Genomic DNA, 14,958 nt, shown 5'->3' on the forward strand with positions numbered 1-14,958 from the left:
GGGTTTCATGTTGCGAGACGCGGGCGAGTGAGGGGAGCTCGGGATCGTTTTGGGTAGGAGCTGCCGATTGGGCCTCAGCGGACCCGCTGGCGCTTCCATTCGCCATCCACGCCGCGGACTTTTGCCCCACCGGGCGACGGCGGCGGGCCGACGATGAAGGTGTCGGGAACTCTGCCTCGGCGGGGGGGAATTCGTGGGAACCAGAACTGCTACTGTACTCCCCGGAGGCGCTGATCTTCGGCCGCTTCGGCCAGCCAGATTCAACACCCGCAGTAAACTTGGCCGAAGTCTGCACCACAAGATACACATCCCAATATTTGAATTCCCCGAAGCCTGCCGCAGTGTCTTTGAACTGATGGTGAGACAGAAGCTTCACATCCTCGGCAGACATGCCGCTGGTTGCCGAGCGGAGGTTGTTTGTGTAAACGCCGGCGAATCGGCTGAGCTGCCTCTTCAGCCGCTCCCACTGTTTCCGCCATTGCTCTCCGTTGTGAGGCTTCCCCAGGCAGTTTGAATTGGAGTTAGTTTTGGCTAATGCGCCACCACATCCTGACGATATGCTGGTTAGCCCCGATATATGGATCCTCCACTATACTGATCCACGCCTTCGCAAGCGCGATGCACTCCTCTGTGCTCCAGACGGTCCTCTTTTTCCGGCTGGATCCCTCCCCCCCCCTCAGCGGCACCCGCCTCACCATCGTACCCCGCCGCAAGCGAGGTAGTGCCCCGTCCCATGCCCATCCATCTCCCTGTCCTCCCCCTCCCCCCTGTCGTCGTTGGTACGTCTGTGGGAGAATCCTGGATCGGAGATAGCCCCAACTCCTCCATCGAGAACGTCTCAATGCCAGTGAACTGAGTCTCGAGAGGAGTACTCAGGTGGTTCTCCGTCGACAGTAAATCCATATAGGGGTGATAGACATTGTCCACCGGTGATTGGGGGACCCCCTGCATACTCCCCCCCGCAGCGACAGGCGAGCCCTGCATCATCCACGTCATCATCATCCCGGGCATCTAGGGCGACATCATCCCCGGCATTCTGGGCATCATCCCCGGCATTGGGGTCATTCCAGCATTCACCCCGGGCATTTGGGGCATCATCTCATACCAAGGCGGTTACATGTTGTAGTTCCCGGGCATCATCTCCGCCGTCATTTGGGGTTAGGGCATCATCCCCGCCATTCTGGACATCGTGGCGGACATTGGGGTACTTCCGCCAATGGGAAAGATCGGTCCATGTGACTCACTCGTGGCGGGGGAATTACTATCGTGGTGCTCCATTTATCTTCGAAAGAAAAGTATTTAGAGAGAGAGAGATACTCGTTAATACAAGTGGGGCAAATGAAATGAAATTCAACGAGCCGTATTTATAGAATTTTCGAAAAAAATAATAAAATAATCAGGACGTCCGCGCTGACATCCGTGGGGTCAACGCAATGGCGGACGTCCGCAAGGACGTCGCAACGGACATCCCGGAAACGCTGCGGAACTCCGGTGTCCACAGCGGACGTCCGTATCCGCATCACCTTTGCACAATGGCGGTCGGACGTCCGCCGGGACGGCCCCATTGCGGATGGTCTAAGTATACGTTATCCTATTTAAATATCTCTAAATTACATTACCTAGAAGTTAGTACCATTTTTTGTGACCAGTCTGTATCTGAGTTAAGATTGTCTGCATCTTTTAATTTATATACTAAAAAATATACATGAATTTATATAATTTTGGTCAAATGTACGAGTATTAATATGTATGTCAGTGGCACCACATAAACATCTGTTTTCTGACTTTCAATTTAATTCGGTTCCTTGCTTTCATATTTTTGGAAAATAAAATATACATTCGAAATAGCGGAATTAGTTCCTCGCTGTCATTAATATTATTCCCTCTGTTCCTAATCATTTATTACCAGATCCAACACGGGTTTTAAGAAATATAATAAAAAGTAAATTGAAAACACGGGTTTTAAGAAATATAATAAAAAGTAAATTGAAAATTTTAGTGGCATGTGAGTCTTATTTTTATATATTAATTTAATAATAAAAGGTGAGAGATAATAAGTTAGTGGAATGTGAAATCCACTATAAAAATAGTAAAGCGAACTGAAAGGTAATAAACATTATTTTGACGAAATATTCCAATAGAATTGAAGTGTAGACATTTTATACTATCTAGACCGCATAATTTTGACGGTTTGTTATAACTAAATTGTAGAACCCAGAAAATTTGTGATTTATTTTATTTATTTTTTATGAGGATGTTGTTTTGGGAAATTCAATTATGAAATTTAATTTCTATGTGATTGAGTTAATTATGTGAAATTAGTGGTTGTGAGTTATGTGAAATAATGTGATTAAATTTCCAATGTGTGAATTAAATTAAATGGGATCATGCATAACTATTCTAGCCATTTTATTGGAATTTTCGGCAATCCTATTTATTGGAAATAATATTTTCTTTCTTGGATTTAATTAATTGTTTTGGGATATTTATCCAAATTAAATCCAAACCAAATTGTCCCTATTTTATTCTACATGATTTTCGACCCCTTGTCCATCCCTTGAAATTTTTGAAATTCTCCTATTAATTAGGAGAAGGAATTATTTTGTAGATTTAATTGGTACTTTGTTTATTTCCTTTCTTGAATTAAAATCCAATTAAATCTTACCATATCTTGCCAAATCCTTCCATATCCTATTCTAATTAGGATTTGACTCTTTCCTTGTTTGAGACCTCTATTTTATTCTTCCACAATTTTATTTATTTTATTTAATGGTGGGATTTATCCTAGACCATAAATTAAAAGAGCCCTAACCCTAGCCTCATATTTTTCGCCTCCCTCTTCTCTCCTCCCACACATTTTTCCCTCTCTTCCTCTCCTTCTCCACCAATCCTTCACCAATTCCTTATTCTTGCATCATTGTGGAGTTGGAAATTCAAGATTCATCGAAGAATAACATCATTCGTCATTCCTATCGATTGTCTTTCAAGAGAAAGGTATACTTTGATTCATCTTTCTCCTTCTTACCATTGAATCCATGTTTCTTGATCCCCTCATGCATATAGTGAGGGTAGAAATCGGAGATCTAAAAATTAATCGATTGGGAAGGATGTTTGCATGAGAAAGTATGTGTATGTGAGTGTATGTATGTGTGTGTGTGAGTTTGTGGGTGATTCATTGTTGAAAGCATGAATATGTATGTGTGGATGAATGATAGACAAACCCTAGTTTGTAAATGTTGAGCATGAAAACTATGGTGTTCGGACAGTAGGTCCCGACGAGTGTTTGGCCAACCAAACGATCTTATTTTGGCACAAGTTTTTAACTGAGTGAAATTTTAAGTGTCTTCTGTGTTGTGCCTAAATTTCAGCCTCTTTTGACGAAAGATGAATTTTTAACGAATTTTTCAATTGAACTGCGCAGTCCTGTCAGAATTTATATTCTCGTCTATTGAGTTTCGTTTTTGATTTGACCAACCTAAAGATGTGATTTTGGTGTGAAAATTTAACTGGATGAACCTTGATGTGTCTACTGTGTGGTGACCAAATTTTAGCTTCAATTGATATCGGATGGATTTTTAATGATTTTTACAAAACGATTGCGTTGTTCTACCAGATTCATGTCTTGATTGAAATAGTCTTGTTGGCAAGTTTTGAATGAAACACTTGATACATGTGTGAATAAGGAACGTATCCTATGATGTGGTATGTCGTTGTATGCTAGAGTGTTCATTTCGTGTATGATGGTGAACGATGGGATGGGCAATATAAGAAAACGGTGAGAGGAATGATAGGGCATGCATGAGTAATGTGTTGATAGAAAACTGATTGTGTTGTATTATGTGGTTATGATGTTGATAAGGGTTGTTGTGCGTACGTGGGTACGAAGAGCAAGGATTTCAATAAAGTTGTGAACCGTGTTTGTGAGCAATCGAGGTGAGCTTTCTTTACTAAACTCTTTTACGTTTCAAAAATATGATTGTGGAGCTACAAGGGTGGTTTAAAGTGTTATGTCATGTCATGATTGTTTTGATGTTGAGATTGTTGCCTGATGCCTAGTTCGTTTGAGCTTGCTCCATTAGGCTATAGGGCTATGTGTTATGTTGAGATTGTTGCCTGATGCCTAGTTCGTTTGAGCTTGCTCCGTTAGGCTATAGGGCTATGTGTGAAACGAATTCGGGTTTGAGTAGGGCAGCAAACCCTATCAGGCTGTGTACACAGAGGGGATCGGGAGCCGTCCTTGCTAGTCGGCCACACTTTTGTCACACTATGGTAAGAGGATGTGATTGATTGATTGTGGAAAAAGTGGGGAGATTGTTTTGACTGGCCAGTCTACGAAAATGTTTTGTGATACTCGATGATATTCTTTTCTAAAATGTTAAAACTCGAGTTCACTATGGTATGGATGACATAACTTTTATCAAATATTTTGGGCTTGTGTCCACTGAGTATGTAGTGTACTCAGCCCTGCATATGTTTTCTTTATGTGCAGGTTGAGCGGTGATGTTGCGGCGGATGTTGAGTCGAGCCTTAAGAAATTCCGGATGCGTCGTGTCTTCATACATAGGCGTCTCCCTATGACTCTCTAGATACCTTTATTCCGCTGCCTTGTTGAAATTGTTTTCCTTCTAAAAGTCTTTCGTTTTTTCCCACACTATGTTATGACATTATTTACCTTGAGATATTAACCCGCTGCTTAATTGTTTAATCGATTAAAACTTTTCTTTTTAAGCTTTGTTTAAGATGTTGTCTTTCATTGTTTTCCCCTTCTTCTTCCCCGCTCCTTAGTCCCTTCCCTAGTCACGATTTCCCCGTCTTTACTATCCTTAGTAAGGGCGGCCGTGACATAAATACAGATAAATAAATTAAATAATTGAAGATAATAGATGGAAAACATGGTTTAAATAATTAAAGAAGCGAATTCTATGACATCAATTTCATTAAATTTTTTGTATTTCTCGAATTTTAAGAAATGTAATGAAACGTGGATGAAAAAAGTTAGTAGAAGGGGATTCTACTTTTATATACTACTTCTTAATTTATAATAAAATGTGAATTTGATAAAATTTGTGGAATGTGATATCTAATACTAGGTCCAAAAATAGTAAAATTAAAGAAGTATTTGCGAACGGACGAAAATAGCAAATTGAAACAAATAATGGCATACGAATGGAATTTATATTTACTACTTTTTTCACATTTCTATAAATAGAGGAAGAGATGTAATTTTTTTTATTTATTATCGTGGATAACCTGAACATCATATTCGTTGATACTATTTTATTTAACTATAGTTGATTTACACTTACATAAGTGCCTTTAAAGTCTAATATTTCATTCCATTAGAAAACATTACCCCTTACCAGTTACTGTCCGAGTCCATATAAATATTGTGTGGTCAACTTTAAACCAATAATAACGTGATTTCTATTTTTTTTAAATCTTTACATTGTTGAAAATATGAACTTCTTAGATTGGCAGTCTTCTATCTGCCTTGTGCTTTTTAAAATTCTTTTTGTCATCTTATTTTAATAAATTTAGGATATTGGTCTCAAAAATCACAAAATTTTAAAAGTATATAACTTTTCTTATTTTGGCCCATAGTAGAGTAATTTTTTTCATCAGATTTTAATCTTATGTAGCTAGCCATAAAATCTATGTAGTTTATATTAAATATAAAACAATGTCATTACAAAGCCTTAATTCTTAAATTAAACTTTGAATAATACGTAGCTAATAAGATAAAAATATGTCTTGTAGATCTGTCGGATTTAAAAAATATCCGCCAACAACAATCTTAAAGTTAGTGATTTAAATGCGACCTTCAGAATTCATGAAAAATATCATAATTCGCCTCTAAATTTCTATTTTTAAGGCTAATACTCTGAAATTATTTAGTCTCACATGGGTGACACACTCCCCTTTCTTTCAGAAATTTTAATAATATTTGGACTGAGATTAAAATATGATGGGGTTGTTTTGACCATCACATCGAAATATTAATTAATGCTCCCACAATTGAAAGCTCTTACTTAATGTTTTTATTCCCTTAACCCCCTAATTTAAAATTTTGAAAAATTAGGTCATCATTTGGACTTTTGATGTTAATGAATTAGTGTGAAACAACACACCACGATTTCACTAAAAAATTAGTATAAAATGACATAATGTGGAGTACTAGAATTTAAACCGCATTAACTCCCAAAAGTCGCCTAGATTTTCTGATCTTTCATTTGTCTCGATTAGTTATTGCTTTATAATGTTCAACCATACTGCAGAACTAACAGCAAATCTCATTTATTGGGTTGAAAAATAAAATGCTAAGAATTTGTAAAAACGCGTCTCATTATAGAATCATCGAAACATTAATGTAGAGATGAACTTATCCAAAATTTTATTAATTACATGACAACTAAGAGTGATTATTGGCTATTAATCTATCATTCATGTCATTACAAATTTGAAAATATACACAAGAATTTGAACTTGTAATTAAAGACACTCCTATATGTAAATTATACACTTTCCATTGGGCGAACCATAGAGAACGAGAGAGGCTCCGTTTCCTATTTTTTTACTATCAAACTATTTCTCTCACTATTGATCATTGAATATCTAACCCTTTGAGTATATTTCACAATGAAAACATTACATTGAACTAAATGTAAGATAGTATAACTAGTAAAGACACATAGAATCATCCAATCCTGCAGCAAAAGAAAGAACTTGATAATTCTTGATATCCCTCTAATTGCAGTAAAATAGTAAATGTAGTTTAACAACACAAAAAGTGCAAAATAGAGAAGGGAGCTGCAGAAAGGCCATAATAGCTTTTTACATAGTAAAAAACTATGCAGTTTTACTAGTCACTCTTTTAATCATTCCCACACAGTTGTCTTTAGGCCTTGTATGCGGCAGGTACATCACCGGACTATCAGGGTTGGCTCGATCGAACCTGTGATCAACAAAGCGATTGTAAAGGCCATGCCACAAAATATTCCAAGACGAACAACTGGTGTTTTATGTTTATGCGTATACTCACTCGTAGTTGAGAAGGAAATGGTGGAGGAAGATGGAAACTTCAAGCTTGGCTACATCATTCCCAGGGCACAATCTGCTTCCACCTCCAAATGGAAGGAAATTTCCTGCTTTTGGAATGAAGTCCTGCACATATCAAAGGATGTACTATTATGTTTAGAGTTGTTGTTTGTGAATGATGAAGCAGACAATGGCCTCAATGAACACTCACATCCCATCTCGAAGGATTGAACCTCTTCGGGTCGGGCCATGTCTCAGAGTCGTAGTGAACGCTCCTAAACCACACCAAGACCTTCCACCCTTTCGGAATGGTGTAGCCTTACATAAACACAAAGATGGGAAAATTAATGATCTTTTCTATGTTCTTAGCAATGATTTCCAAGAACAAGAGACAAAGGAAAGGTATTGCTTGATTACCACAAACAGAGACATCTTTCTTTGCCTCTCTAAAGACCATCAACGAGAAGGAAACTACGCGAAGCGTTTCATCAATAACCTGTGACAGCATGCTTTTATCATCTGATTGATCATACAAAGATGGCTCAGGCAATGAAGATTCAATTTTGAATATTACCTTATTGACATAATCCATTTTTCTAATTTCTTTCAGTGTCAAACCTTTCTGATCAGAAGGCCTATTTCTTATAATCTCCTCTTGCTCAGCCTGAATCAATTTTACTCATTAGTATATCCAATCATTGCCAAACAAGTTAAGGAATTTTTGTAGTGAAAAGGCAACCTACCTTAGCCTTGTTGAACATGTCTGGATTCTGCTGTAAGAAAAGGGCAGCCCACATAGTTGTGTGCCCTGAAGATTCATGCCCTGCATTCAGATACATAATCAAAATATCAACAATCCCTTCATCATCCAGTCTTCTACCATTCTCATCTTCAGCATCCAACAGAGCATCCATCATGTCTCTCCTCGGCCGCAATGGATCCTCCTCTCTCTCCGTCCTTCGCTTACTCACTATAGCACCCAGCACAGCCACAAGCCGCTTTCGTGCCTAAAACCACCAACCCCAAATCTAAGCCAACCAGCAAAACTTCTAACAAAAAAAACGAGCTTACCTTAAGCGCGTTATGATAAGCAAACCCGGGCACATTAATGGCCATGGCTCTGACTCCATAGTTTAAAGCGGTGTACTCCTTCTCCAACACCTCCCTCACGTGCTCGCCTTCCGAGCTCAAGAAAATGTGCATGATGATCTTGAAAGTGAGCCTTCTAAGCTCGGTTAAGAGTTCGATCTGTCCCATGTTCTCCCATTTCTCCAAGGCTACGATGACATTCTCCTCGATGTATTTCATGTACATGGTGAGTGCCTCAAAGCCGTTGACAGGGGCGGCCGTCAACTTGCGCAGCCATTTGTGTTCTTGGTCCGGGATAGACACAAATGACTTCCTTCCCATGAGTTTCTCAGTGGAGGCGGGCCACCCGGGCTTGAACCCATCATCATCATTTAGTACACGTCGGCATGCTTCCGGGGTTGTCACGATGATGCTAGGGTGGCCAAACATGTACACCTTGTACATCCCCGTGCGCCCGAATCTGATTTTTCACACGTGACATGTACCGATGAAATCAAGCTAGCAATTATAATTATAATTATATTATGAGCACACACTTTTTTTTATTATTGATAAATGAACAGAAATTTAAAGATTGCGACATCTTTTAACACAGACCTGCGGAGAAGGTCTGAGACGAAGGATTCGGGATTGTTGGACTTGAAAGCTCTGAGGAAAGACCACATGTTACCAATGAGAGGCAAACCCAAGTCACCAGGAGGAAGTTCATATCTTGTTGCACCTAATTTACTTTCATATAACCAGAAATTTATCTTTCTAGCCACCCATCTCACTATAAAAAACCCTAGAAAACACCCCACCAACAATCCCACCCCCATCTTAATTCAGAAATCAAGACAATTGATTCCTCTTTTATATACAATCTAAAATTTACATATAAGTATATATAGAGGGGGAAATTAGGAGGTAATATCAAATGAGTATAGATTATTTTTGCAGTTGTAAAACAAGGCAACATGTAATAAACTTGTGAGTACGAATACACCACTCCAGAGGGAACTGGATTAAATTGCTCATTAATATTAGATTTCCTTGAATTTAATCGTGGAATGTTTTGATTTAGATGCATAGAAATATTATGGAAAAATTTACTAGTATAAATTTTGAATTATTAAATAATGATTTAGGCTTTCATCATTAAAATCATGGATCTGGATCTGCCATTGTATAAACCAATGAAAATAACTTAGTATGACGAATAAATTTGGGCATGAGACCATCTATTCGAGTCACAAGTTTAGAATGGAGGAAATAATGTAAAAATGATTTCAAGTTTTTAATTACATGTATGAAACGTTAATTGTAGACAATACAATAATTTAAGATTATATATAGTCATTATCTCTTTTGAAGATATATATAACAATAATTCTTTGTTTCCAAAATTGGTGAATAGTCATAAATGAAATTTTCAAAACTTGCCCAACAGTTGACTACAAAATTACTACATTCTGGTTAATATTTATTTAATCATTCACTATAGGGAGGGCTCTCACAACAACCCTCTCAAAATTTATTCCTATCACATCATCAACCTTATCTCACAGCCCTCTAACAGCCATCACATCCTCTCGCAACCCTCCCAAGACTATTCAATTTAATTATATCTGGAGCAAAAATTTATACTCGGGAGAATGAGAAGTGTGAATAAAATGAAGTGCAATGAGTTGTATATATAGAGTTGAAATAAAAAAAATAATTCAAAAAAAAATTGGGATGGCGCCCGCTCGGCGCGCAATAGGCGCCGAGCCACCGCCGAGCGGCCATGCCCTTCCCTGCGGGGCCCCGAGCCATCTTCCGGCCGTTCGCCTCCAATAGGCGCTTACGGGGGCACCTTCCGCACAGCGGCGGGACGGCGCCCCTGTTATGAGTGCTATTATAGCAATGGCTGTTTTTACATGTGAATGTCAATATCTTTTGTTATCTAAAGAAAGTGTTATAATTATATCACATTAGTACCTTGCTTGCGTAAATATATCAGTATAATTCCCAACAATTTTGAAGGAAGATTTTACTTGATTTCTTTAATATGTCTAAAATTCATGGTAATGAACATATTGAATATACCAACTCAAACTGCATGTATTTAATAAGTAAATTGAACAATTATCACTAATGACCATGACTTTTATTCATTCATGTTAAGATTTATATTGAACTAGTATCGCACCCATGCTATGCACTGCTCATTTTATTTGCTTATCAAAGTATGAAATATTTATTTGGAATAAGAAACAATATCATCTTATTTAATAAACGTGTGAAATAATACATTTGATAAAAGTCATTAATTTTACCAAAACATAGGTGTGATGTACAAAATGATGAGTTTAGTATTTCCATTTTATGAATCATTTTATTTTTAATGGGATAATAAAAAAGTAAAACGTTTTATTTTTAATGGGATAAAGGGAGTAGCAATGAAATGTGACATGATCACGTGAAGATGTGATAGGACTCACATATAGTATAAATTTTTCTTAAATAACCGACAAATGAAACATAGGCAGAATAAAAAAAATTGGATACGACTGTGGTAACGTGGAAAGAGAGCAGCATGCTTTGTTATAATATCAGTTGTTAGTGTAGATCATGACAGGGACTATTAATTATCTATCTCTTAAAATACTATACCATAAGTAAACCATTTTTGACCAGCAGACTATCAGTATTAAACTCTACACGGCCTCTGTCCCCTATAAAAGATATTCCATTTTGATTCGACATAATTTTCTTTTTTCAGAAAAAATAGTAGAAAAAATTTAATCATATTTTTATATTTTAATTTTATAATAAAATAACTCAAATGAAATAGGTAATTAGTTGAATGCAGTAGTAAAAGTGAATGGAAGGAATCCCATTATATAAATATGAAATAATTTATAGAGGATGAAAGGAATATTATATATTCCCTCCGTCCTGGAACAAGAGTCCTATTTAGTTATGGCACGAGTTTTAAAAAATGTAAAAAAGTAAGATGAATAAATTAGTGGAATATAGGTCTCACTTATAATATTAGTTTTATAATATAATGTGAGTGAAATAAGTTGGTGGAATCTAGAGCCTACTTACCATTTATAATAAAAGTGAAATATGATTCTTATTGTGGGAGGGATTGAAATGAAAAAACATAACTCTTATTGTGGGACGGAGAGGGAGTAATTATATATGGATCATTATTTCCAATATCAGTTGTTAGAGTAGATGAAAGGGACTATCCATCCTACTCTTAAAAAAATACAATTAAGTGTACCATAACGATTAATTCTATAGGGAAATGCTATGTGGCCACATTATGGCCGGCCATAAAATGGCATTTTAGTAAAATTTAGATGTTATAGCTCAAATAGGTCATTTAATACTCCAATACTTTTACACTATTACCCTTTCTATTTAATTGTAATTGTTTTCCAATTTCATTTCCTTAATCCGATATTTACATTTCTTTTTTAATTTATTTATTTTTTAATTTTCTATTTTCAGTAATTTATTTTTAAACAATTTTTTAGTCTAAGATTAAGTTTTTATCTTTCCCTAAATGTTTTTCAACTGATCATATTAAATTGAAATCAATAATAACTAAGTTGTAACACAATTAGATAGTCTATAATATTTAATCATGTTATAGTTTAAATTATCAATTATACTAAAAATGTAGGGTGCATTATAATATAATTTTAAAAATAAACATACTAATTATTTTTATATACTATGATATAGTTGTGTTTACATAATTATCTTTTTTCTCTTTATTGCAATGTTATAATTACTTAAATTCAATATATATAATAAAGCAAATTTAATGAATTTGTAATTGTGCGAATGATAATTTTCTGAAAATACTGACTCCAATAATTTGCGTATCATGAGGTGCAAATGTTATAAGAAGTGAATTGTCGAATTTGTATTGGTATAAATGACGGTTGTCAACCATAGTTAATTATTGTGATTAATATGCATTTACAAACTACATAATAAATTAAAAATAAAAAAAAATTCAACTACATGGGTTATACTTATATTTGCATAAAAAATATTAGGAGTTGTATATTTCAAGTAAAAGGCACAATAGTCTCAACATGTTTACTCTTTTTGAGGTGTATCGATTTTGTTGAATTAGCATTAATCACACAAATATTTATTAATATTTTAAGTTTACGGCTAGCCATATTATGGCCATTTAGCATCACTCAATTCTATATGCCATGATGCGACACTCTTTTATCATTTTGATCAAAACAAATGTAGTTTCTTGATTTCAGTAAAAGTTATACCCCTTTAGTAGACAATAACGGCTTGCAACAAGTTAATGATCAAAAAATACTCATTGTATGCTCAGTGTGTGTGTGAAGTATGAAGAGTGAACCTGTTAACAAAGGTGGCTAGGAACACTACAAAAAACATTACAGATAAAGACGCTTTTTTATTCAATCGAGGACGTTATTTTGCGTTGCTAAATATATCACCTACGCTTTAAAAAGCGTCTTAATCTGTAAGTGTCTTAATCCGTGGCGTGACAAATTAGAATAAGGACGCAATGAGAGCGTCGGTGATTTAATCTTGAGACGCTTTTTAAAAGCATCCCTATTAATCTTGAGACGCTTTTTAAAAAGCGTCCCTATATGCTAATTTAGAGACACTATTGGAAAGCGTCTCGAGTGCAATTTAGAGACACAGCTAAAAAGTGTCCCGAAATGCAATTTAGAGACATAATTAAAAAGTGTCCCAAAGTGCAACTTTGAGACATAATTAAAAAAACGTCTCTATGTTGCACTTGGAGACACAAAAAAAATGTCCCAAAGTACAACTTTGAGACGCAATATATTCAAATCGGGCAACAAGAAGAGTTCTAGCAGCCACATCTGGCACAGGCACAGTGGACGGATGTTAAGTTGAGGCAGCCGCTGATTATGAGGGAATGTCGGCCGGGGCACGTGTGCAAATCAGGGATAGAGTCACATAGTGCCTGTACATCAGGTGGTGTGAGGGCCGTGCACTGGCTGATGTTGAGGTTAGTAAGCCCTTCCTCCTCGTACCTGCTCTTCACGGATGCCCAAACGTCGTGCTTATTCTTCACCCAGCTCTGTGCTAGAGAGTACATTGCCCTATCCGTAATGTTCTGGCAGAAGTACAGCCCGAGAGACCTCAGGTGGAGGCAGTTGTTCGCCAATGCAACGACACTCTCGTCTATGACAATGCAAGTCAGTCAGGCCGAAAGAAAAACCAGAAAATAGCAAATCTAACAGATGAAATAACTTCGAAGAAAGCAGCTGAAACTCATCAAGCAATTGATGCTATCTAAACAACAAGTTTAACCTCACAACATCAATTCGTGATCGTAACTAACGAATTTCAAGCATTACACTAGTGAAGCTAAGTGCAACGCTAGTAACCGAACAAGCGGTTGAAACAAGAGAAACCAAGTGGCCTTTCCCAAATCAACCGTAGCTCGTTAACTACACTATACAAAATCCATGCTAGAGATAATCTCTGTATCTCCCAACATTCGAAAATCAAGGAAACGAACCAGTACCGGTAATAAGAACGCAACCGCACCAATCAAGAGCTCTAAGATTAGGGCAACCATACGCCAAACTCTTAACACCTTCATCACCAACCCGGTCGCACCATCCAAGATTCAACGACTGCATTTGATGGCAGTTGTACCCAATTGCCTGCACAAAGCAAATAACAACCTTTGATAGAGACCAACTTATGCATTAAGAGACGTAAATTTAAACGAGCCAGCGATTTTCAGAACCTTCAACACCCTATCCGTCACGGTCCTAACACAGCCACAAAGATTCAAGGTCTTCAGTATGATTGGCTAATTCACCAAACTTGATCTCTAACCAAATCAAACTATTATTCGCATTCACAAGTCTAATTGTGATGATCGATATTGATGAACAAGAATTGTGTGTGAATAATCTCAAGAACACGATTCAAAGGAAGAAAACTTTATTCGGAATCGAGAGTGAAGATACAAAGTGTGTTCCAGTTTGAATAATCTGTTTTGCCTCCATTTAACTATCATCTAAAACTAACAAGCAAAGCAGATCAACGGCTGACATTTAAGCTAACTAACTAATCTTCATCCGACGGCTCAGAATCACTCATGCCTTAGTTCAATAGCAACAGTCAGCAATGAGCTCGATTAAGCTCAATACTTTCAGCTACAATCAATCATAATCCAACAGTCTCCACCTTGATTGAATGAAGCTCAATCTGCTGTCAATCTGCATATACTTACCAAATCCTTGCATTTCTCAAACTTATCTTTGTTCAATGCCTTAGTCAGCATATCAGCTGGATTATCATCTGTGTGCACCTTGAAAATCTTCACTTCACCTCTTTCTATCCCCTCTCTGATGAAGTGCAAACGAACGTCAATGTGTTTGCTTCTTTCATGATAAACCTTATGTTTAGCCAAACACAATGCACTATTATTATCACAGCCTATTGAGATTGCTTCCTGTTTGTAGCCAAAGTCAGCAGCTATACCCTTCAGCCAATAGCTCTCCTTCACTGCTGCAGTCAGGGCAATGAACTCAGCCTCCGTGGTTGACAATGCCACTACACTTTGAAGGCTTGATTTCCAACTTATGGCTGTTCCAAACATGGTAAACACATAGCCGGATTGGGATCTTCTGTTATCGATATTCCCTGCGAAGTCAGAATCACAGAAGCCAACAATCACATCCTCCTTGTACTCACCATCACCTCTGAACATTATACCAAAATCACCGGCCCCTTTCAGATACCTCAACAACCACTTAAGTGCCCTCCAATGCTCCTTTCCATGGTTGGCCATGTACCTGCTAATCACACTGA

The 14,958-nt window shown here is 37.1% G+C and overlaps 2 protein-coding genes across 2 annotated transcripts; both read right to left on the bottom strand.

Annotated features, from left to right (window-relative positions):
* Positions 1-6,846: 6,846 nt before the first annotated feature.
* On the bottom strand, positions 6,847-8,942 carry LOC121774509 (ent-kaurenoic acid oxidase 1-like). The gene is made up of 8 exons (XM_042171373.1): positions 8,722-8,942; positions 8,107-8,584; positions 7,779-8,042; positions 7,610-7,699; positions 7,453-7,531; positions 7,247-7,353; positions 7,040-7,161; positions 6,847-6,952 (listed from the first exon to the last, which is right to left on the bottom strand). The coding sequence occupies exons 1-8, from the start codon at positions 8,940-8,942 to the stop codon at positions 6,847-6,849; spliced, it is 1,467 nt and encodes a 488-aa protein (XP_042027307.1).
* Positions 8,943-12,512: 3,570 nt separating this feature from the next.
* LOC121774510 (F-box protein SKP2A-like) lies at positions 12,513-14,150 on the bottom strand. The gene is made up of 4 exons (XM_042171374.1): positions 14,112-14,150; positions 13,886-13,951; positions 13,658-13,799; positions 12,513-13,311 (listed from the first exon to the last, which is right to left on the bottom strand). Exons 1-4 carry the CDS (start codon positions 14,148-14,150, stop codon positions 12,974-12,976), a joined length of 585 nt encoding a protein of 194 aa, XP_042027308.1. The 3' UTR covers positions 12,513-12,973.
* Positions 14,151-14,958: the final 808 nt, after the last annotated feature.

This window comes from Salvia splendens, chromosome 17 (genome assembly GCF_004379255.2).
Source record: "Salvia splendens isolate huo1 chromosome 17, SspV2, whole genome shotgun sequence".
In the NCBI taxonomy this organism is placed as follows: Eukaryota; Viridiplantae; Streptophyta; class Magnoliopsida; order Lamiales; family Lamiaceae; genus Salvia; species Salvia splendens.